Raw genomic sequence first — 24,157 nt, forward strand, 5'->3', positions numbered from 1 at the left:
CCCACCCCCCAACTTTATTTGGTAAAAAAAACCCAAAAAAACCCCAAAATTTTCGTTTATTTTTTTTTCCCCGCCCTAAACCCCGCCCCCTCTGGCCCCGCCCCCTCTGGCCCCTCCCCCTTCCTGGTTTTTTGTTGGGAATTTTTCCCCCCCGCCCCCAGCCCCAATCAGCAGCGGCCGCTCCCGGAGATGCTCGTGGGGCTCCTGATTTTTTGGGGGGTCCTGGCCCCCCCCGCCGCCCCCCAGCCCCGCTTCTCGCCCGAGGTGAGAACCCTGGGACCCCCCCACCAAAAAAAAACAGCGAAAATTCGGCAATTTTAGCCAACCCCCTCCCCCAAATATGGCGGTTTTACCCCCCAAAAAACCCAAAATCCTGTCCCAAAAAACGCCAAAATCTGGGTGTTTATCCCAAAATCCCGCGGTTTTACCCCAAAACTCCCAAATCCGGAGTTTTTGGGGAAAAAAAAAAAAGAAAATCCAGTGGGTTTACCCCAAGAAACCCCAAAAATCAGCGGTTCTGCGCCAAAAAAACCCCAAAATCCGGTGATTTAAACCCCAAAAAATCCAAATCCGGCGGTTTTATCCTAAAAGTCCCGAATGCGGTGGGTCTACCCCAAAAAATCCAAAAATTGAGATTTTTCCCCCCAAAAAAACCCCAAATCCGGCGGGTTTACCCCAAAACTCCCCAAATCGGGAATTTTTACCGTAAAACCCCTGAAAATCCGGCACTTTTCCCCTAAAAAAATCCTCAAATTCCGGCAGTTTCAGCCTAAAAAACGACAAAATCGGGCGGTTTTCCCCCAAGCTTTGGCGCTTTTATGCCAAAACTTCCAAATCCGGCGATTTTGCCCCAAAATCCGGAATTTTTATCCAAACAAAACCCGGAAAATCCGATGAGTTTAGGTCCAAAAACACCCCAAAATTCGGCGATTTTAACCCAAAAAAACCCAAACACGGCGGTTTTAACCCAAAAATCGCTGAAAATTTGGCGGGTTTGCCCCAAAACCCCCAAAATTAACAAACTTTTACCCTAAAAAACCCCCAAATCCGGCGGATTTATCCCAAAATCCGCAATTTTAACCTTAAAAAATGCCAAAAAATCTGGGGCATTAAGGCCAAAACCAAAATTGGGCAATTTTAACTCAAAAAACCCCCAAATCCATCGATTTTAACCCCAAATCCACAATTTTAATCCTAAAAACCCCCAAATTCTACTGAGTTTAACCCAAAAAAAACCCAAATCCGGCGATTTTCACCCAAAATCACCCCAAAATCACAAAGTTTCCCCCCTAAAACCCCAAATCCGGAATTTTTACCCAAAACCCCCCAAATTCTTCCAATTTTACCCCAAAAAACCCCAAATCCGGAATTTTTACCCAAATCAAAGCCCCAAAATCCCAACGTTTTGACCCAAAACCCCCAAAATCCGCCAGTTTCACCCCAAATTTCGGCTCGGGCCCCCCAAAATTTGGGATAAAATCCTCAAACTTTGGGTTAAAATCTTCAAATTTGGGAGCAGAAACCCCAAATTTTGGGTTGAAATCCCCAAATTTCTCTCTAGAATCCCCAAATTTCGGCTCGGGAACCCAAATTTTGGGTCAAATCCCCAAATTTTGGGTTGAAATCCCCAAATTTCTCTCCAGAATCCCCAAATTTCAGCTCGGGAACCCAAATTTTGGGTCAAACCCCCAAATTTTTGGGTCGAAATCCCCAAATTTCAATCTGGGACCCCCGAAATTCGGATTCAAATCCCCAAATTTCACCTCAAACCCCCCCAAAATTCCACTCCAGACCCCAGATTTTGGGTCAAAATCCCCAATTCCTGTCCCCTCCCCCCCCACCACATCTCCCTTTCGCCCCTCCCCCACCCTTTTTTTTTGTTGTTGTTTTTTCGGGTTTTTTCCTTTTTTCCGTTTTTTCCCTGCTTTTTCCCCCCTTTTTTTACCCCTTTTTTCCGCTTTTCTTTCCCCCCTCTTTTTTTCTGCTTTTCCCCATTTTTTCCACTTTTTTTTTCCCCTTTTTGCCGCTTTTTTTCCCCCTTTTTTCCCCTTTTTCTCCCCTTTTCGCCCTTTTTTTTCAACTTTTTCCCCCTTTTTCCCGCTTTTTTCCTGCTTTTTTTCCTGCTTTTTTTCCTGTTGTTTTTTGCCGCGTTTCCCCCCCCCTTTTTCCCGCTTTTTTTTTTTTCACTTTTTTCCCCTTTTTTCCGCGGTTTTTCCCCAAAAAATCCCCCAAAATCCCGCGCGGGTGGGGGAGGGGCGAGACACGGCCGCCGCTTCCCCTCCCCCACCCCAAATTTTCCGTTCAAATTCGTGGCTTTTTCGCTCAAATTTCGCTAAAAAATAAAAAATATTTTGGGAAAGGGGGGGAGGGGCGGCCACACCCAAAATTCCCCCCCAAAAAATCGCGGAAAAAAAAGAAAAAAATCCCCAAAAATCCCAAAAAGTCCCAAAATGCGGGTGGGGATGGGGGGGGACCCCAAACTGGATTTGGGAGCCCCAAAATTGCCACAAAAGAGCCCAAAATTCACCCAAAACCTGTTGCCTTCTATATCAAGGCAGGCGACCTGGTTCTGAGGTACAGCTCGACAGCCCACTCTCCAGGGCCGTTCGGGCCAATGACACACGCAGACATCAATATGATGGACGGTCAAAAGGCGTTTATTACTTCTTCCCATGGGGTCTTATAGTCTAAGGGGTCTCTACGTCAAAAAGGGGTTTGTCCTTCTTATCTATGGTTAGTAGGGAATGGAAAAGTACTGGGTAGGGAGTAGAAAGTTGCTGACTTGAGTGGGGCAACATTCCTATTGTTAGTGGGGCCACATTCATATTGTTAGTTTCTTATCTATGAGTAACTGAGGGTCTTATTTACGGGAAACAGAGGGTCCTGCCTTTCCGTGACATCGCGAGATCTTCCGCAGCGCCTCTCCCTGACTACCACATCTCCCCCCCCCTTTTCACAAATGAATGAGGTAGTCATGTATGTAGGTACTGAAATGAGGTATAAGGTTGTAGCTTGACAAGGGAAAGGGATTTTGGGAAACCTGAGTAAGCTTTTGCCAGACAAGTTTAGAAAATCTTGTGACTGGCAGTGTTCCTTGGTTGAATTCCCTGGTTGAATTCACAGCAATTGTCGTCGCCCTACAAACAGGATGCTGGTCTGTTCCAGGCGGCTCTGGAAGAACGAGACCAGCTTGTTCAGCAGGCATGGTCCGAAGGTGACTGTTAGAAACAGCATCGCCAATGGACCTATCAGGGCAGAAATCAGAGTGGTTAGCCATGGTGATTGATTGAACCAGGACTCGTACCAGCCCTGTTGGGCTTCCCTGTCTTTCTGCCTCTGAGCCAGTCGGTTCCGGAGTTCTGCCATGGAGTCTCTCACGACTCCCGTGTGGTCTGCATAGAAACCCTTTCAAGGCGGCACACAGGCCCCCTTGCTGCACGAACAGGAGGTCCAGGCCTCACCTGTTCTGCAAGACCTCTTCTGAGAGTGAGGAGACCGACTTCTCTAGGAAGGAGATGGATTTCTCGATCCTCTGCAGGTCCTCGTCGATCGTCTGTTGCAGCTGTGACAGTCCTTGGTGCTGGGTCGCTAGGGCTGAGACACCCGTGGCCGTTCCTGCTGCTCCCAGGCCAAGCAGCATTGCGATAGTTATACCTGTCATTATTTCTCTTTTGTGGATCCGGCTGGGTCCCTCAAGAAGATGGTACATTTCTTCGTCTGAGTGGTACAGGACCCTAGAAACAATCAGAACTTGGACACAGAAGTCGTTAGAGTCATTGAATTTGGGAAGGAACACACAAGGACTCACTCTGGATCGCTGGCAAACCCACATCCTCGATGTGGATGGGACTGCCCACTTATTGTTTTTCCTGTTAGGCTTGACAATTTTGGTGCAGACGTCCCCTTTCCGCTTAGCTAGGGTTGCATTGCCAAAGCATCTGCCTCGGCCTGTGACTTGACTCAGGGTGATTCCCTTGCGAGGGGTATCCCATCTGCACTGGTGAGGGGCGTCGGCTGAGGAGTAACTGAAGGGAGTGTTTAGAGCGACTCCTTCGTAAAAGGGGGGTTTGACAGCGTAACAAAGCCAGCAGGATTCGGTTAGGTTAGGGTTGGATTCGTTCAGGGATACAAAGGTAGCTTCTAACATACGAAGGATTGGGTCTGAGTCTGACTTGGTTAAGCGGCTCATCTGAAAGGTTTCCGCTTGACCGGTCGGGACATTGCTGACTCCTGTGGGTAAGGTTTTGTGGTAGGTTACATTTCTCCCTTTCGGCACGCTTTTAATCGCTTTGTTGGGTCCGACCGCTCGGGGTGCCGACGGCTGGAGCCTGATAATTTGCACGTTCGCCCTCTCTTTTGACCCTTGAAGGACTACTGTCCACATCTTGCCTGTGGCCCAGCTAGGGTGATCTGGCTGCAAGACCGTCATGTTGTAATCAGTGCATGCCCGAAATCCAGGGATTTTATGTTGGTTTCGATGGAAGTTTTCGTGAAAGAAGAAGGGTGTTTTGCAGCCGCTGGGTGCCCAGGTGAACTGTAAGAATTTGTCAGGCTCTTGTGGATCCCACCCAGGCCCCGACGGTCTGGCATCTGTAACTATGGTTTCGCAGCCCCAGTGCCCACAATATCCCCACCCTGGGTGATTGCAGTAGCTTTTCCCAGGGTTTGAAGCTGGGCACCAGTAGGATAGGTACGAGTGTGTGACGTGTGGGGAATAAGGGTTTACCCTTGGCTGTCCTGGAAACCGGTCGGTGATGCGGAGCCCGAAGGATGGGGTGTTTGGTGTGGTGATTTCTCTGAGTGCTTTGCCACTACTAAGGTGTCGCATGACCCACCTGAAGGGCCGATGGGGGTAGTGGTCTGGGCTGGCTTGCCCTCTGGCGACAAGCCCCAACAGCAAAATCACACAGAAGCACCCTTGGTGCTTGGGTCTCACCCGTGCGGGTCTCTCGGGTGCTGCCTGACGGCTTGGTGGTCTGTCACTTTCGTCTGGAACCGGGATGTGCGCGTCACGAGCACGTCCCACGAGCAGGTCCTGTAAACAAAGACTCGCAATTCTCGTCAGTCTCATTCTGCTCGCTATGAAGGTCCGGTTTAATCGACTTAAGTGGACACCACCTGATTTTGCCGTCCTTTTTGACAGCCGCGTACCCTCGCGCCGTGAGCATCAGCTTCCAACCCCATTCCCACTCGCCTAGCTCGTTTCTGATTACCACCTGTGGGCCCTCTTCTAGCGCTCGGTTGGCCCAGTGTTTTTGGACGGGACTGTTTGTTTCATCTCCCCTAGGGAATTGATTCAGTGCCAGTGCCAGCAAAGCGGTTGCCAGCATACGTGCCTGATCTCCTGGGGGAATGGCATTGGCAAAGCCCTCTGCTTTTGCCAACACTTCTATCTTGGTTTTCAGGGTTTGGTTTGCTCTCTCAACTATGGCCTGCCCGGTACTGTTATATGGGATGCCTTGCACTAACGTGATGCCCCATTTCGAGGCGAATGCCTGTACTTGTTTGGAGGTGAAATTGGAGCCGTTGTCCGTTTTGATCTGCTTGGGGATACCAAGCCAAGCCATGGCTGTCAGCCAGTGCTGAATTGTGGCTTTGGAGTTAGTTTTGGGGTGCTGTGTGGCTATGATCGTTCCGCTATAAGTGTCCACTGTCACTGCAAGCCATGCTCGGGGCTTCAGCAGTTGACATAAGGTGAAGTCTGACTGCCAGATTTCTGAGGGCTTGAGACCTCTCGGGTTGACCCCGCAGGTCCAAAGGGGTGACTTCTGGCAATAAGGGCAGGTGGCTACCACATGTTTTGCGTCCGCCGTCGAGATTCCGCATCTCTTCGCCAGTGCTTTGGCTCCGATGTGGAGCGACTCGTGCAGTTGACGAGCTCTTTGCAGGGTCCAAACGCCTTTCACTGCGGCGTCCGCTTTGTCATTGCCAATCTGGAAGTAACCTTTGACTGGGTCATGGCTGTTGATGTGGATGACTGACACGGTGCCCTGTCGCGAGGAGAGCGCTTCTTCCAGCATTAGGGCTGCTGCTGATGTTGACACTCCTGGTCCTGCCATGGCTAGGCAGAGCCTTGCCACGAATATAGAGTCTGTTACAATGTTGAGGTGTTTGTCTTGGAAGAGTCCGCACGCCAAAACCACTGCTGCTGCCTCCAGTTGTTGCACTGACAGTGTGGGGTCACACGCTTTGACGCAGTGCCATTGCTCTCCTGCCTGCCACACTGCTGCTGCGGTTGAAGTCATGGAGGAAGCGTCTGTGAAGACCGTTGGTCCTGGCTGCGGTCTGTCCTTGACCTTTGGCGGCATGTCCATGTCGACTACGGTCAGCAGCTGAGTCCAGGGTGGTCTGGCGGAATAGGAGATTTCTCCTCCGAAGCCGGAGAGAGCAAGGGCCAGATACTCCGATATTGTGGCCGACTCCGAGGTCGGCTGCTTGCGAAACGGAAGGTGGATGCTTGTCGGCTCTGTCCCTAGGTGTTTCAAGGCGAGTCTCCTGCCTTTCATGATGAGGCTAGCGATGCATTCGATTCCTGGGGAGAATGCACAAGTGCGTCTTCCGAGGACCACCCATTGGATCGGTCGGGCCTTTTCAGCGAGTCCTTGAGCCAAGTGCTCCCACTCCCCCCTTCGGTGTAAAGTGGACGTACAGGTCCAGTGGCATGGCTGGGTTCCACCTGGCAAGTGTGCCAGTGGACATCTGGCTTTCGATGAAGTCGAGGGAGCTCGTTGCTTGCGGCGTCAGCTCCTTGGGATCCCAGGGGTTCTTTCCTTTCAGGAGGTCGTACAGAGGGTCCATGACCTCGGGAGGAATCAGGACAATGTTGCAAAGCCACTGCAGCGATCCCACCAGGCGTTGCACGTCGTGGAGCGTCTCGACTTCTCGGTTGACCTTCATCTCGGGGGGTGTCACGTAGGAGCTTGTGATCCCTACTCCCAGGAAGGTCACGCAGGGTCCTCTCTTGATCTTTGCGCTCGCGATCTCGAAGCCGTTGGCCTGAAGGGTCTCTGTGATTGTGGACACCAGGTGATCTACTTTGGCTTGTCGATGGTGCTGCGACCAGGATGTCGTCCATGTACTGGATGATGGTTGCGGTGGGATTGGAGTGTCGGACTGGCATCAGTGCTTTGTCCACGGTGATCTGGTATATGGTCGGGCTGTCGACCAGGCCTTGTGGAAGCACTCTCCATTGGAAGCGAAGGTTGGGCCGCTCGCCGTTTCGAAATGCCACGGAAAAGGCGAATCGTTCTCTGTCCTCAGGGTGCAGGGGTATTGAAAAGAAACTGTCCTCGATATCCAGTACTGCGCACGGCTGCCCTGTGGGAATGGCTGAGTTCGCGGGTAGCAGCGTCTGGACTGGAACCAGGGCTCGGATCGTCTTGATCACCTCTCTCAGGTCGTGGACGAGGCGATAGCCTTCTCCGGACCTTTTGGGGATCACAAATACAGGGGTGTTCTGTGGGCTGATGGAGGGCTCTATGTGACCCTTTTGCAGTTTGCGGTCGACCAGTTCCAGCAAGGCTGCCATTCGAGGCTCTGTCAGGGGCCCCTGCTCAACCCATACAGGGTCTGATGATTTCCAAGTCAATTTGATTGGCAGCGGAGGGTGTACGGCAGTGGTCCTCAGGATAAATTTGTAATCCGAAATCCGAGCATGGAAAGGACGTCCCGTTTCCCCGGTGCCGGGATGCTTGGAGTGAGGGTGCTTCCAGGGAAAGCTGTGCCGGCTGGGGACAGCTCGCTGAGTTGCTGCCCTTCCCCGGAAGCCTGGGCTAACGCAGTCATCCTGCCATTCCTGCTTAAATACAATCCGCCCCGCCCCATGAAAATGCATGCGGCTTATTTGCGTAATATCAAAAGTGAGCAGATCGTTATTGCTAGAAAGGTCGTCCTCGAGAGTGGGTACTACAGCTGAGTTGATCCCTATTTCTGAAATCGCTTTGGCTTCTTTTGGGTTAACTGGGGTATATGCCCTTTGTTGGTTCCCCCGCGCTCCGGCAACCCCCCCCGGGAAAGCGTGCATGGAGGCTGCCGGTGCCCGGTCCCCACAGGCTGCTTTTATTTTTCCCCAATCGGTGAGTTTGTGTTGCGATTGTTTCCCGATATTGTTTAAAGCTTTATTCGGTTTCACTCGAAACCACATTAATTCTGCTCTCTCGGTTTCCGAATTCCAGCCGGACTCGGTCGGCTCTTCCGAGCTGTCTGAGCTGCTGTTACTTGACTCTGAGGCGGAAGCTGACTGCCGGTACACTTCCGGCGCTCCGTGCCGTTTTGTTCGGCTTTGACCTCGCTCCTCCCTTCGGGGGTGGTGCTGCTCCCTCCCCCTGGGGTCCCCCCGCCTCCTGCCAGGGGAGGTCCTTACCCTATAAGGACCTAATTTGAATAGAGTGCTCTGATTGGTTTTGCACTCTACCGCGGGGGCCGCCCCGTCTCCCCGCTCGCCTGCGCATGCGTTGTTAAGCAGGCTGACTCCATTTCCGCCCCCCGCCTCCTCCCTTCCGCCCTCGCCATGTGGTTCGGCGCCATTTTTAAACACACATGGCGGGGGCGAGTTTTTACCGATCCCGGCGGGGTCCGACAATCCGGCCTTGTTCTGCACCTCCTCCACGAGTCCCTGCCAGAAGCATCGCGCGCGCTGCTCTGCTTCTTGCGCCGGACCGGCGGCCGGCGGGGAAGAGACGGATAGAGAAACCGCGGATTTTCCGGACGGTTCCGCGGGGGGGCTGGGACCCGGCGGGCTCCGCGGGAAGGTCGGGGGGTCCCCTGGGGGTTCCAGGGGGTCTCCTGGGGGCTCTGGGGGGTCTGGACTCGGGCTCGGGAAGGGGTGGAACGCGCCCGGCCCCCGCATATTCTCGCCTTCAATCCGATCGCTCTCAGAGGCGGTCTGCATCGCGGCCCCCACCCCCGGCTTTGGTGTAGCTAATAAACGTATATGCGCGGCTTCCCACGTCTCCTGTTCTTCTAACGTCTTGCGTAGGGCCTCTTCTACTTTCCCCCACGCTTTGAGGTTTTTACCACTGCCTGCGGACTTAGAGTCCTCTGCTGAGGCGGCAGTGCACTTCTCCCGCGCTTCCGAATATAATATATTTACCGGACGTTCGATCGTCCCCAGCTCTAGGAGCCTTGCAATAGCAAGATTAGAGTTCCTGAGCTCACCTTTAATTCCCCATTGCTCATGAGCCTGACTTACGACCTTCGCTGTGGATTCCATTGTCCACGCTGGTCCGGGGGGCGTCCCCCCCCGCTGTGGTCAGACCTGCTGCCACAGCCGCCGTCCTCTTTCCAGGAGAATCCCCGTTCGCCGGGCGCAAGCCGCTTTCCCGGGTACCGGCACCAAAATGTTGCCTTCTATATCAAGGCAGGCGACCTGGTTCTGAGGAACAGCTCAACGGCCCACTCTCCAGGGCCGTTCGGGCCAATGACACACGCAGACATCAATATGATGGACGGTCAAAAGGCGTTTATTACTTCTTCCCATGGGGTCTTATAGTCTAAGGGGTCTCTACGTCAAAAAGGGGTTTGTCCTTCTTACCTATGGTTAGTAGGGAATGGAAAAGTACTGGGTAGGGAGTAGAAAGTTGCTGACTTCAGTGGGGCAACATTCCTATTGTTAGTGGGGCCACATTCATATTGTTAGTTTCTTATCTATGAGTAACTGAGGGTCTTATCTACGGGAAACAGAGGGTCCTGCCTTTCCGTAACATCGCGACAATCTTCCGCAGCGCCTCTCCCTGACTACCACACAAAACCCCCTAAATTCCACCTGGGAACCCCAAATTTGAGCAAAAAGCCCCAAAATTGACCCAAAAAAGCCCAAAATTCACCCAGGATCCCCAAAATTCCACCTGAGAACCCCAAATTTGATCCATAAGCCCCAAAATTGCCCCAAAATGACCCAAAATTCACCCAAAATCCCCCAAAATTTCATCCAGGATCCCCAAATTTTTATTCAGGAGCCCCAAAATTCAACAGAAATTGCCCCAAAAAAGCCCAAAATTGACCCAAAACCCCCCAAAAAGGCTCCAGAAATGGTAAAAAAATCTGAAAAAAAAGGTAAAAAAGCCCAGAATTATGCAAGAAAGACTCAAATAAAGGTGAAAAAAACAAAAAATCCTCAAAAAATCCCAAACTCTCCAAGAATCCCCAAAAACAACTTGAAAAAAATCTCCAGAATTCAAGAAGCCCCAAAAATGAAAAAAAAAAATACCCAAAAAAGGCTCAAAAAATTGGGAAAAATGAAAAAAAAAAAAAAAAAAGCCAAAAAAAGGTCAAAAAATGCAAAAAAACCACCCCAAACTCCTCAAAAAAGCCCCAAAAAATTCCACAAAAAAATCAGGAAAAAAGGGAAAACTCCCCAAAATTCCCAAAATCTTAAAAACCCACCCAAAAGATACTCCAAAAATGGGTAAAAACCTCAAAACATGCTGAAAAAAAAAAATCAAGAAATACTTTAAAAAATCCAGAAAAATATAAAAAATCCCCAGAAGTCCAAAAATAAAAGGAGTCACCCCAGAAATTTCCAAAACTAAAAAAAAACACCAAAAAAATGCAAAAGAAACCCTAAAAAATCCCCAAAAAATCAGAAAAAATCCCCAAAATTCCCCAAAATTAGCCCCAGAAAAATTTCCAAAACTCAAAAGAAAACCAACGAAAAAACCCACCAAAAAGAGGCAAAAAAACCCCCAAAAATCAGGAAAAATTCCTTAAAAAATCCCCAAAATTCGGGAAAAATCCCCTAAAACATCGCAAAAAAAAAAAAAAAATCCAAACAAAAAATCGGGAAAAATCCCCAAAAATTGGCAACAAAAAAAAAAAAATTGTAAAGAATAAAAAAAAAAAATATCAGGAAAAATCACAGAAAAAATCCCAAAAATCCCCAAAAAAGTCCGGAAAAAATCCCAAAAAAATCGAGAACTACCCCTAAAAATCCCAGAAAATTGCAAAAAAATCTTAAATCAGGAAAAAAACGCAAAAAATCGCAAAAAAATTGGGAAAAATCCCTAAAAAAAATCGCAAAAAAAAAAAAAACAACAAAAAAAAACACAAAAAAACCCAAAAAAAATCCCAAAAAAATCCCCAAAAAATCGGGAAAATCGCAAAAAAAATCCTGAAAAATCTCAAAAAAATCGGGATACATCCAAAATAGCAAAAAAATTGCAAAAAAAATTGCAAAAAATATTGCAAAAAATATTGCAAAAAATATTGCAAAAAAATCGGGAAAAATCCCAAAAAGATCCCAAAATATTGAGAAAAAATCCTGGAAAAATCCCTAAAAAATCCTAAAACAATTGGGAAAAATCCCAAAAAATCCCAAAAATTCCCAAAATTTCCCCCCCCCCCCCAAACTAATAAGCTACTCAGCCAAAGATGAGGTAAGTCGTAACAAGGGAAGTGGACCAGAAGGTGCACTTAGGCTACCAAGGCATAGCTTAAACAAAAGCATTGAACTTACACCTGAAAAATGTCTGCTAACACCAGATTGTCGTGATGCCAAACTCTAGCCCAATTGACATGATCTGGAATAACAAAGCTACTCCCCCCACATCTAACTAAAGCATTTACTAGTCCTAGTATAGGTGATAGAAAAGACACCATTGGCGTGATAGAGACCACGTACCGTAAGGGAAAGATGAAATAATAATGAAAACTAAGCTATAAACAGCAAAGATCAACCCTTGTACCTTTTGCATCATGGTCTAGCAAGTAAAACCAAGCAAAATGAATTTAAGTTTGCCATCCCAAAACCCAAGCGAGCTACTTATGAGCAGCTATTATTGAGCGAACCCGTCTCTGTGGCAAAAGAGTGAGATGACTTGTCAGTAGAGGTGAAAAGCCAATCAAGCTGGCTGATAGTTGCTTGCCTGTGAAATGAATCTAAGTCCACTCTTAATTCTTCTCCAAGGAAAATCCACAAACCCTAATGAAGCGAATTAAGAGCTATTTAAAGGAGGTACAGCTCCTTTAAAAAAGAATACAATCTCTACGAGCGGATAAATAATAACCTTTCCAACTGCATTGTGGGCCCTCAAGCAGCCATCAACAAAGAGTGCGTTAAAGCTCTACATTACAAAAATATAAGAACCCAATGACTCCCTCCCCATTAACAGGCTGACCTATATTCAAATAGGAGAAACAATGCTAGAATGAGTAACCAGGGTCCTCCCTCTACGACGCAAGCTTACATCTGTACATTATGAACAAGATGCCAATATACGACAAATCAAACAAGCACAGTATTAAGTATCTTGTTAACCTGACAGAGGAGCGTCCATTAAGAAAGATTAAAACCTGTAAAAGGAACTAGGCAAACCCGTCAAGGCCCGACTGTTTACCAAAAGCATAGCCTTCAGCAAATCCAAAACAAGTTTTGAAGGTGATGCCTGCCCGGTGACTCATGTTCAACAGCCACGGTATCCTAACCGTGCAAAGGTAGCGGAATCAATTGTCCCACAAATCGAGACTAGTATGAATGGCTAAACGAGGTCTTAACTGTCTCTTACCGGCAATCAGTGAAATTGATCTCCCTGTACAAAAGCAGGGATAAACCTGTAAGACAAGAAGACCCTGTGGAACTTCAAAACCAGCAACCACCTTAAAACACATACTCACCTACTGGGTTCACTGACACATAAGATTCTGGTCTGCGTTTTTTGGTTGGGGCGACCTTGGAGCAAAACAAAACCTCCAAAAATTAGACCACACCTCTAGACTAAGAGCAATCCCTCAACGTGCTAATAGCATCCAGACCCAATACAGTTGATCGATGGACCAAGCTACCCCGGGGATAACAGCGCAATGTCCTCCGAGAGTCCGTATCGACGAGGAGGTTTACGACCTCAATGTTGGATCAGGACATCGTAGTGGTGCAGCCGCTACTAAGGGTTTGTTTGTTCAACGATTAACAGTCCTACGTGATCTGAGTTCAGACTGGAGCAATCCAGGTCGGTTTCTATCTATGATGAACTCTTCCCAGTACGAAAGGATAGGAAAAGTGAGGCCAATACCACAAGCAAGCCTTCACCTTAAGTAATGAAACCAATTAAATTACAAAAGGCTATTGCACCACATCACGTCCAAGAAAAGGACCAGCTAGCGTGGCAGAGCTCGGAAAATGCAAAAGGCTTAAGTCCTTTAACTCAGAGGTTCAAATCCTCTCCCTAGCTTAACCTAAACCACCCCAAATGACCAACTACCCCCTCTTAATCAACCTCATCATAGCCCTCTCCTATGCCCTCCCCATCCTAATCGCAGTAGCCTTCCTTACACTAGTAGAGCGCAAAATCTTAAGCTATATGCAAGGCCGAAAAGGCCCAAACGTTGTTGGCCCTTTTGGACTCCTCCAACCCCTAGCAGATGGTGTGAAACTATTCATTAAAGAGCCTATCCAACCATCAACATGCTCCCCAGCCCTATTCATCGCAACCCCAATACTAGCCTTACTCTTAGCAATCTCTATCTGAACCCCACTACCCCTCCCATTCTCCTTAGCAGACCTTAACTTAGGCCTACTCTTCCTACTGGCCATATCAAGCCTAGCAGTATACTCCATCTCATGGTCAGGCTGAGCTTCCAACTCTAAATATGCTCTAATTGGAGCATTACGAGCAGTAGCTCAAACAATCTCCTATGAAGTCACCTTGGCTATTAACCTCCTCTCCATCATTCTCCTCAGCGGCAACTATACCCTCAACACCCTCGCAACCACTCAAGAACCCCTATACCTCATCTTCTCCTGCTGACCCCTTGCCATAATATGATACATCTACACTCACTGAAACCAACCGCGCCCCCTTTGATCTGAAAGAAGGAGAGTCTGAACTAGTATCTGGGTTCAACATAGAATATGCAGCAGGCCCCTTTGCACTCTTTTTCCTAGCCGAATACGCCAATATTATATTCATGAACATACTAACCACAATTCTATTCTTTAACCCAAGCTTTCTCAATCCTCCCCAAGAACTGTTCCCAGTCATCCTAGCTACAAAAGTCCCGCTCCTATCAGCAGGATTCCTATGAATCCGCACTTCCTACCCATGATTTCGATATGACCAATTAATACACCTACTACGAAAAATCTTCCTGCCACTCACATTAACCCTATGCCTCTGACACACCAGCATACCAATTTGCTACCCGGGCCTACCTCCCTATATAAGACCCTACCGGAAATGTGCCTGAATACTAAGGATCACTATGATAAAGTGAGTATGGAGGTATACCAGCCCTCTCATTTCCTAATACTTAGAAAAGCAGGAATCGAACCTACACTAGAGGGATCAAAACCCTCCATACTCCCATTATATTACTTTCTAGTAGGGTCAGCTAAACAAGCTATCGGGCCCATACCCCGAAAATGATGGTTTAACCCCTTCCCCTGCTAATGAACCCCCAAGCAAACTTAATCTTCATCACCAGCCTACTCCTAGGAACAACTATCACCATCTCAAGCAACCACTGAATCATAGCCTGAATAGGCCTCGAAATTAATACACTTGCTATCCTCCCACTAATTTCAAAATCCCATCACCCACGAGCCATCGAAGCTGCCACTAAATATTTCCTCACCCAAGCAGCTGCTTCTGCCCTAGTCTTATTCTCTAGCATAACTAATGCGTGATACACCGGACAGTGGGACATCACCCAACTTACTCACCCAATATCCTGCCTAATTCTAACTTCCGCAGTAGCAATAAAATTAGGACTAGTGCCATTCCACTTCTGATTCCCAGAAGTACTCCAAGGCTCCCCTCTCACTACCGGCCTCCTCCTATCCACCCTCATAAAACTTCCCCCAATCACACTACATAACTTCCCCCTCACTCAACCCCACACTCTTAACCACCCTAGCCATCCTCTCAGCAGCCCTTGGAGGATGAATAGGCCTTAACCAAACACAAATCCGAAAAATCTTGGCCTTTTCTTCTATTTCCCACTTAGGTTGAATAGCGATTATCATCATCTACAACCCCAAACTCACTCTTCTCAACTTCTACCTATATACCATAATAATCCGCCACTATAATCATTGCTATCCCAACCGGAATTAAAGTATTCAGCTGACTAGCCACACTCCATGGAGGCACAATCAAGTGAGACCCACCAATGCTATGAACCCTAGGCTTCATCTTCCTGTTTACCATTGGAGGACTAACAGGAATCGTCGTAGCAAACTCCTCACTAGACATCGCCCTACACGACACCTACTATGTAGTAGCCCACTTCCACTGCGTACTATCCATAGGAGCAGTATTTGCAATCCTGGCAGGCTTCACCCACTGATAACCCCTATTCACTGGGTACACACTTCATTCAACATGAGCTAAAACACATTTTGGTGTGATGTTCGTAGGTGTAAATCTGACTTTGTTCTCCCAGCATTTCCTAGGCCTAGCCCGCATGCCACGACAATACTCAGATTACCCAGATGGTTACACACTATGAAACACCATCTCCTCAGTAGGATCGCTCATCTCCTTAACAGCCGTAATCGTGCTAGCGTTCATCATCTGAGAAGCCTTTGCATCAAAACGTAAAGTCCTACAGCCAGAACTAACAAGCACCAATGTTGAATGAATCCATGGCTGCCCACCCCCATTCCATACTTTCGAAGAACCTGCCTTTGTCCAAGTCCAAGAAAGGAAGGAGTCGAACACCCATATGTTGGTTTCAAGCCAACCGCATAAACCACTTATGCTTCTTTCTCATAAAGAGATGTTAGTAAAATAATTCCATAGCCTTGTCAAGACTAAATTGCAGGTGAAAACCCAGCACATCTCCACCCAAATATGGCCAACCACTCACAATTTAATTTTCAAGACGCCTCCTCACCTATCATAGAAGAACTAATAGGATTCCACGACCACGCCCTAATGGTTGCACTAGCAATCTGCAGTCTGGTCCTCTATCTACTAACTCACACACTCACAGAAAAACTGTCATCAAACACAGTCAACGCACAAGTAATCGAACTTGTCTGAACAATTCTCCCCGCCATAGTTCTAGTCATGCTCGCCCTCCCATCCCTACAAATCCTCCACATGATAGACGAAATCAATGAACCTGACCTGACCCTAAAAGCCATCGGCCACCAATGATACTGAACCTACCAATACACCGACCTTAAAGATTTAACATTCGACTCCTACATAATCCCAACATCAGACCTACCCCTAGGACACTTCCACCTACTAGAAGTCGACCACCGTGTTGTCATCCCCATAAGCTCCACTGTCCGAGTCATCGTCACTGCCGACGACGTCCTTCACTCATGAGCTGTCCCCAGCCTAGGTGTAAAAACTGATGCAATCCCAGGACGCCTCAACCAAACCTCCCTCTTTGCCTCCCGAGCAGGTGTCTTCTACGGACAATGCTCAGAAATCTGCGAAGCCAACCACAGCTTTATACCAATTGTTGTAGAATCTACCCCACTCACTAACTTTGAAAGCTGATCCTCCCTAATATCATCTGAATCATTAAGAAGCTATGAATCAGCATTAGCCTTTTAAGCTAAAGAAAGAGGGACCCCCCCCTCCTTAATGGTATGCCTCAACTAAACCCTAGCCCCTGATTTTTTATCATGCTCACTTCATGACTAACCTTTTCCCTAGTCATCCAGCCCAAACTTCTCTCATTCGTAACAATAAACCCCCCTTCCAACAAACCACCCATCGCCCCAAGTACTACCCCCTGAACCTGACCATGAACGTAAGCTTCTTTGACCAATTCTCAAGCCCATTCTTCCTAGGAATCCCACTTATCCTCATCTCAATAACATTTCCAGCCCTCCTACTACCATCCCTAGACAACCGATGAATCACCAATAGACTCTCAACTCTCCAACTGTGATTCATTAACCTGTTTACAAAACAACTAATAATACCCATAGACAAAAAAGGGCACAAATGGACGCTAATCTTAACATCCCTCATAATCTTCCTCCTACACATCAACCTTCTAGGACTACTACCCTACACCTTCACCCCAACTACCCAACTATCCATAAACCTAGCCCTAGCCTTTCCCCTATGACTAGCCACCCTCCTAACAGGGCTACGAAACCAACCTTCCGCCCCACTAGCACACCACCTACCAGAAGGCACCCCCACCCTATTAATCCCAGCCCTTATCCTAATTGAAACAACAAGCCTACTTATCCGCCCATTAGCCCTAGGAGTGCGCCTAACAGCCAACCTCACAGCAGGCCACCTACTCATTCAACTCATCTCCACAGCCACAACAGCCCTATTCTCCACAATACCAATAGTTTCACTCCTAACCTTCCTAATCCTCTTCTTACTAACCATCATAGAGCTGGCAGTAGCAATAATCCAAGCTTACGTCTTCGCACTACTGCCAAGCCTCTATCTACAAGAAAACATCTAACCTCCAATGGCACACCAAGCACACTCTTACCACATAGCTGACCCTAGCCCTTGACCCATTCTAGGAGCAGCCGTTGCTCTCCTAACTACCTCAGGACTAACAATATGATTCCACTACAACCCCCCGACTCCTCATCCTAGCTTACTATCTACCGCCCTAGTTATATTCCAATGATAACGTGACATTGTACGAGAAAGCACATTCCAAGGCCACCACACTCCCACTGTACAAAAGGGACTTCGCTATGGAATAGCCCTATTCATCACATCAGAAGCCTTCTTCTTCCTAGGCTTTTTCTGAGCTTTCTTCCACTCAAGCCTAGCCCCCACACCCGAACTAGGAGGTCAATGACCACCCATTGGAATGAAACCACTCAACCCCATAGAAGTCCCACTCCAAAACACTGCCATCCTACTAGCCTCATGAGTCACTGTCACATGAGCACACCACAGCATCACAGAAGCCAACCGAAAACAAGCAATCCAAGCCCTATCCCTAACAGTTCTCCCAGGATTCTACTTTACTGCCCTACAAGCCATAGAATACTATGAAACACCCTTCTCCATCGCCGACGGAGTCTATGGCTCAACATTCTTCGTCGCCACTGGATTCCACGGGCTACACGTAATTATTGGCTCTACATTCCTACTAGTATGTCTCCTACGCCTAATGAAATACCACTTCACATCAAACCACCACTTTGGATTTGAAGCAGCCGCCTGATAACTGACACTTCATAGACGTTGTATGATTATTCCTCTATATCTCAATCTACTGATGAGGATCTTACTCTTCTAGTATATGAATTACAATCGACTTCCAATCCTTAAAATCTGGTTTAAACCCACAGAAGAGTAATAAACATAATCTTACTCATATTAACCCTATCACTAACCCTGAGCATCCTTCTAACTGCACTAAACTTTTGACTTGCCCAAACAACCCCAAACTCAGAAAAACTATCCCCATACGAATGCGGATTCTACCCCCTAGGCTCCGCTCGACTCCCCTTCTCAATCCGCTTTTTCCTAGTAGCCATCCTTTTCCTCCTGTTCGATTTAGAAATCTCACTACTCCTCCCCCTACCATGAGCCACCCAACTACACTCTCCCATCACTACCCTAACTGGAACTTCCACAGTCATTCTCCTCCTTACTTTAGGACTAGTGTACGAATGAATCCAAGGCGGACCAGAATGAGCAGAGTAACAGAAAGTTAGTCTAACCAAGACGGTTGATTTCGGCTCAACAAATTATAGCTATAACCCTATAATTTTCTTCATGTCTTACCTCCACCTAAGCTTCTACTCAGCCTTCACCCTAAGCAGCCCAGGCTTAGCTTGCCACCGAACCCACCTCATTTCAGCCCTACTACGTCTAGAAAGCATGATACTATCCATATATATGGCCCCAGCCATATGACCCATCCAAATCCAATCATCAATCTCCACTATCCTGCCCATCCTCATACTAACATTTTCTGCCTGCGAAAAACCCTCAAAAAATCCCAAAAAAATAGGGAAAATCGCAAAAAAATCCCCAAAAAATCGGGAAAAATCCCTAAAAAATACCAGAAAATTGCAAAAAAATCCCAAAAAGTCAGGAAAAATCCCCAAAACATCGGGAAAAATCCCTAAAAAATCCTAAAAAAAATCGAGAAAAATCCCCAAAAAATCGCAAAAAAATCCCAAATAAATTCCCAAAAATCTCCAAAAATTCGTGAAAAATACCTAAAAATCCCAAAAAATTGGGAAAAATCCCCAAAAAGTCGGGAAAAATCCCTAAAAAATTACAAAAAAACCACAAAAAATCGGGAAAATTCCTAGAAAATAAAAAAAAATTGGGAAAAATCCCAAAAAAAATCAGGAAAAATCCAAAAAGATTCCAAAAAAATCCCCAAAAATGGGGGAAAATCCCTAAAAGATCCCAAGAAATCGGGAAAAATCCCAAAACAATCCCCAAAATTATGGAAAAATCCCCAAAAATCCCCAAAAAATCGGGAAGAATAAAAAAAAAATTGGAAAAATCCACAAAAAAATCGGAAAAAATCCCAAAAAAATCGCAAAAACATCCCCCAAAAATTGGGGAAAGTTCCAAAAAGTCCACAAAAAATCGGGAAAAATCCCTAAAAAATCCCAGAATATTGCAAAAAAATCCTAAAAAAATCAGGAAAAAACCCTAAAAAATTCTATAAAGATCAGGAAAAATCCCAAAAAATCCCCAAATAATCGGGAAAAATCCGGGAAAAATACCTAAAAAATCCCCAAAAAATGAGAAAAATCCACAAAAAATTGGGAAAAGTCCCCCAAAAATTGGGGAAAATCCCCAGAAAATCTAAAAAAAAAAATCCCCCAAAAATTGGGGAAAATAAAAAAAAGATTGGGAAAAATCCCCAAAAAAATCGCAAAAAAATCCCAAAAAATCGGGAAAAGAAATCCCAAAAAATTCCCAAAAAATCGGGAAAAATCCCTAAAAGATCCCAAAAAATTGGGAAAAATCCCTAAAAGATCCAAAAAAATTGGAAAAAATCGCAAAAAAATCCCAAAAAATCCCCCAAAAATCAGGAAAAATGCCCCAAACTCCCCCAAAGTGCCCTAATTTCCCCCAAATGCCTGTTCTTTACCCCAGGCCTGGCTGCAGCAGTACGGGTACCTCCCCCCTGGTGACCTCCGGGCCCGTCCCCTACCGGCGCCGGCGTCACTGGCGGCAGCGCCGGCGGCCATGCAGAGATTCCACGGCATCCCTGTCATCGGTGCCGCCGACCCGCCCACCATCTGGTGCCTTCTGGGGCAAAAAATGGCCATTTTGGGGCAAAAATTGGGAGTTTGGGGGCGAGAAATGGGGATTTAGGGTCACTGGTGGGTTTTGGGGCGAAAAAATGGCCATTTTGGGTCATTTGGGCTGGGTTTTGTGGCCGTTGTTGGGTTTCAGGGTCAACAGGATCCAAAAATGTCAAAATTTGGGTTGATGGTTGGGTTTTGGGGTCACTGTTGGGTTTTGGGGCGAAAAACTGTGAGTTTGGGTTCAAAAATGGTGGTTTGGGGTCATCGTAGGGTTTTGAGGTCACTGTTGGGTTTTGGGGGCAAAAACGGAGATTTTGGGTCAGTGGGATCAAGAAATGTGAAGTTTTGGGGTCTTGGTTGGGTTTTGGGGCAAAAAACGGCAATTTTGGGTCAATGGGATCCATTGATGTTGAGTTTTGGGGTCATTGTTGGGTTTTGGGGCGAAAAAATGAAATTTTGGGTTTGAAAATGGCAATTTTGGGGTGAAAAATGGGGATTTGGGGTCATTGTTGGGTTTTGGGTTCAAAAACGGCAATTTTGGGTCAATGGGATCCATTGATGTTGAGTTTTGGGGTCATTGTTGGGTTTTGGGGCGAAAAAATGAAATTTTGGGTTTGAAAATGGCAATTTTGGGGTGAAAAATGGGGATTTGGGGTCATTGTTGGGTTTTGGGTTCAAAAACGGCAATTTTGGGTCAATGGGATCCATTGATGTTGAGTTTTGGGGTCGTCGTTGGGTTTTGGGGCAAAAAAACAAAATTTTGGGTTTGAAAATGGCGATTTGGGGGCAAAAAGTTTGGGTTTGGGGTCAATGTTGGGTTTTGGGGTGAAAAACGGACATTTTGGGTCAATGGTCTGGTTTTTTGTTTTGCCTTGACACTATAGTTTTGTTATTCTAGGGCACTAGTACATAGCACATCTATTGTGCCTTACATTAAATGCATATATTTTGGCATTCCTTTGTTCTTCTTACAGGATTTATTTGCCAGATGCTTAAATTCTAAATTTAGACTCATTTTTAAGGGTTTATATAACACATAGACATTATCTATGTTAAACTTGTCTTTTCTGTTTGAACTTAAAGAGAGTTTCCTTACACTTTCTTTTCATTTCATTTTCTTTGCTTTTGTAGGCCCCACTCAAGGCAAAAATTACTAAGGTTCCACTTGAAAACCTCACTTATAATTTTTGTTTCTGAAGCTAAACAGTAGTTTGGTCTTTAATAACCTCAACTAAGCCTTGGGCAATTCTGAGGTTCTAGTCATATAAACTCATTAAAATTTTGGTAATTTTTGTGACCCTGCAGGAATCTGAAAGATGTTTAGATCTCTAACATTTTGTATCAGATTCATGTAGTTAAAGAAAAAAAAAAAAAAAAACAAAAAACAGAGGCGTATGAAGAAACTCAAAAGGCCATCCAACCTGCCTCCTGTTCAAAGATGGTTTAGGGTTGCCTAAGGTGGATACTTATCAATATGCAATTGAAACTATAAAGGAAATTCTTCAACCCCTTTCCTTGGTTCGTTTCCGTTCTTTGACCTTTTAGGTGAAATGTTTTTTGTATCCTAAATTTTATCTCAAAATTAAAAATTTAAAAAAATATTATCTACTCAAGCAGAGAGGTTTTTTTATAACAGCCTCTAAAATTTAAAAAATGTTTTCATGTTTTTCTTCTTGTTTTATTCTTGTAGTGTAAATGTAGCAATCTTAGGGGGGTTTCATATTTGATTTCCAAGCATTCATAATAAAGAAATTAAAGGCATGAATTAACAAGGATACTAATTTTCTTATTCTTCATGAACAATGGAATTCAAGAAAGATAATCTATCCAGAAATAGAGAAAGAGCTTATTTCACAAACTCTATATGATTTTCTGTGTGTTCATAATGAAATATTTCAGAATAGGCTCTTCCATACATGGCTGCAATACTCTGACAGAGGTCTCCACACTACTGAGTAGAACAGGAAAATTTCTCTTCTTGTTCTTTATCCTCCTAATACAATCCAAAAAGATCCCTTTCCCATGGCAGTGCTGTTCTCTGCTTGGCCCTTCTCCACTGCAATATAAATATTTTTGTCTAACTTTCCAAGCATTCTGTTTTGCATTTATTCATCTGATTCTCCTGGGTGTAGTTCTTTGTATTTCTATATATTTAAGTTCTTTTGGTTAATTTTTGTTCACTTCTCCAATTATCAGAATCGGTTTGAATTTTAATCCCGTTGCTCAATGTGTTTGCAAAGGTTTTTTGCTATAATTTGAAAAACATGTTGATTAATTTTCAGTTTCACATTCAAAGTTGTTGTAATATCTCCATTAATATTAATTAATTAAATACATTAATCAAAACTTAATTTATTATATCTTAGCTTATCTTGTTTTATCTGTTAAAATAAAAGCTACATGAATTTCCAAATAAAACTGGATAGTTCAGAATGCTACATATAAATGGAAAGAAGGAAAAAGTCCCTTTCTTAAAAAGTAATGTCAATTTTTCTAGCAATAAGAATTTGTTTCACAGTTTTCAGCTATGTCTTGAGTACTGGAGTATATTTTTTCATTTACTGTAATTTTACTTTTTCATTTTTTGTAAGTGTTGATAAATATTATTTCACAGAATTGTGACCACTGCCATGGAAATCAGCACCTATTCATGTACATGCACACACCACCTTGTGTATGTATTACCTGCAACAGAAACATTGGAAAAATTATGATTTTTCAATCATGATGATTATTTATAGAAATCTTCAATCATTGCAGAATGTTCTGCTTTATCTTCAGGTTATTCTTATATGGAAAATTTACACAATTCATTTAATATAAATCTAAGAAATTTTTAAAAATTTCTTTGTGCACTGTACTTGTCAACCTAAATCTCAAATTCTTTTCTGTTTTGCTGCACCTGAGAACTGCCTGATTGTAGAAAATCAAACTCAAAGGGACCTCTGAGGTCTTATGTAAACCTGTTTCATTTGCCCATCGCAACTGATCAGTTCCTTGAAGCTCCTCCCAGTTGAAGGCCAGTGATTTCCTTCGAGTTGCATTGCTCAGCATTTTCAAGTAAAAGCCTGCCATAAGGGGTGCAAACAGCTTCAATAGGGAACTGCTGCTGTCTTATTCTGACTGCAGTGGGGTAGGGAAGAGCTGAGTGAGCTGAGCAGCAGAGCCCTGGCAGACCTGAGGGCACGGCAGCCTCTGGCAGGAGGCAGCAACACACAGCTGGCACTGGGTGAGACGCATCAGTTAACACAGCTGCCTCTGAAAAAATGATGTATGAGTGAAATATATGTTAGAAATAATTCATGCTATCAAAGAATGTATTTTATAAGGATTGTGAAATCCGTGTGTCTCTGACCACACACACGGCCTGAGAGCGGACGTCTATTCCAACCCTGAGATTCCCGGAGACGGCTAGATAAGGATCAACACTTTAGTGCAAGAATAGACGCTCCCAGCACCACGATCACTGGTATCTCGAGTCATCGGAAACTGCCTAAGAGTGATCATGGCCCTGTGGATAACATCAATCGAGATAGACGGGGATGCCAGGAACATACGAATACATGACTTCCCCAAACCCGATCAACGCTGGCTATCAGCCAGGAGACGGCAATTGTCCAGCTCTGCACAGTGTAAGAACCAACTATGAATGTGAAGAGTTACAAAAGAAACCGGGGCTCCTTCGCTTTGGGCACAATAAACTGTATAAAACCTCATGGCTAGAAGCGACTCTCGTGAACGGGGGGATTCGATGCGATAGAGGTCGGATCCAGGTTCACCCAGCACCGATCTCGGGCTCAACGCTGTCTCTTTGGCTCTGGTGGTTTTGAGGACTGTATTTTGGTCCTCAAAAAAAGATAAATAAATTTTTCACATTTTTGATAATTTGGGTTTCGATTGATCATTTATAACAATGACCAAGCCATAAATCATTCTTGTTGCAGAAGAATATTTAGTAAATACCTTTCAAGGCCTTTATTGCTTCCTCTCCCC

At 45.6% G+C, this 24,157-nt stretch overlaps 1 protein-coding gene and 1 pseudogene across 1 annotated transcript; both read left to right on the plus strand.

Moving 5' to 3' along the window:
- Nucleotides 1-160: 160 nt before the first annotated feature.
- On the plus strand, nucleotides 161-20,231 carry LOC132086148 (matrix metalloproteinase-14-like). The gene is made up of 2 exons (XM_059491615.1): nucleotides 161-264; nucleotides 20,010-20,231. Exons 1-2 carry the CDS (start codon nucleotides 190-192, stop codon nucleotides 20,229-20,231), a joined length of 297 nt encoding a protein of 98 aa, XP_059347598.1. The 5' UTR covers nucleotides 161-189.
- On the plus strand, nucleotides 14,366-18,171 carry LOC132086115 (NADH-ubiquinone oxidoreductase chain 2-like; annotated as a pseudogene).
- Nucleotides 20,232-24,157: the final 3,926 nt, after the last annotated feature.

This window comes from Ammospiza nelsoni, chromosome W (assembly GCF_027579445.1).
Source record: "Ammospiza nelsoni isolate bAmmNel1 chromosome W, bAmmNel1.pri, whole genome shotgun sequence".
Classification (NCBI taxonomy): domain Eukaryota; kingdom Metazoa; phylum Chordata; class Aves; order Passeriformes; family Passerellidae; genus Ammospiza; species Ammospiza nelsoni.

Bases quoted from the DNA above. Each gene is read 5' to 3' on its own strand.
- LOC132086148 (XM_059491615.1), top strand. From the start codon at position 190: ATGCTCGTGGGGCTCCTGATTTTTTGGGGGGTCCTGGCCCCCCCCGCC. The intron at 265-20,009 runs GTGAGAACCCTG...TCTTTACCCCAG, and splicing joins AGCCCCGCTTCTCGCCCGAG to GCCTGGCTGCAGCAGTACGG.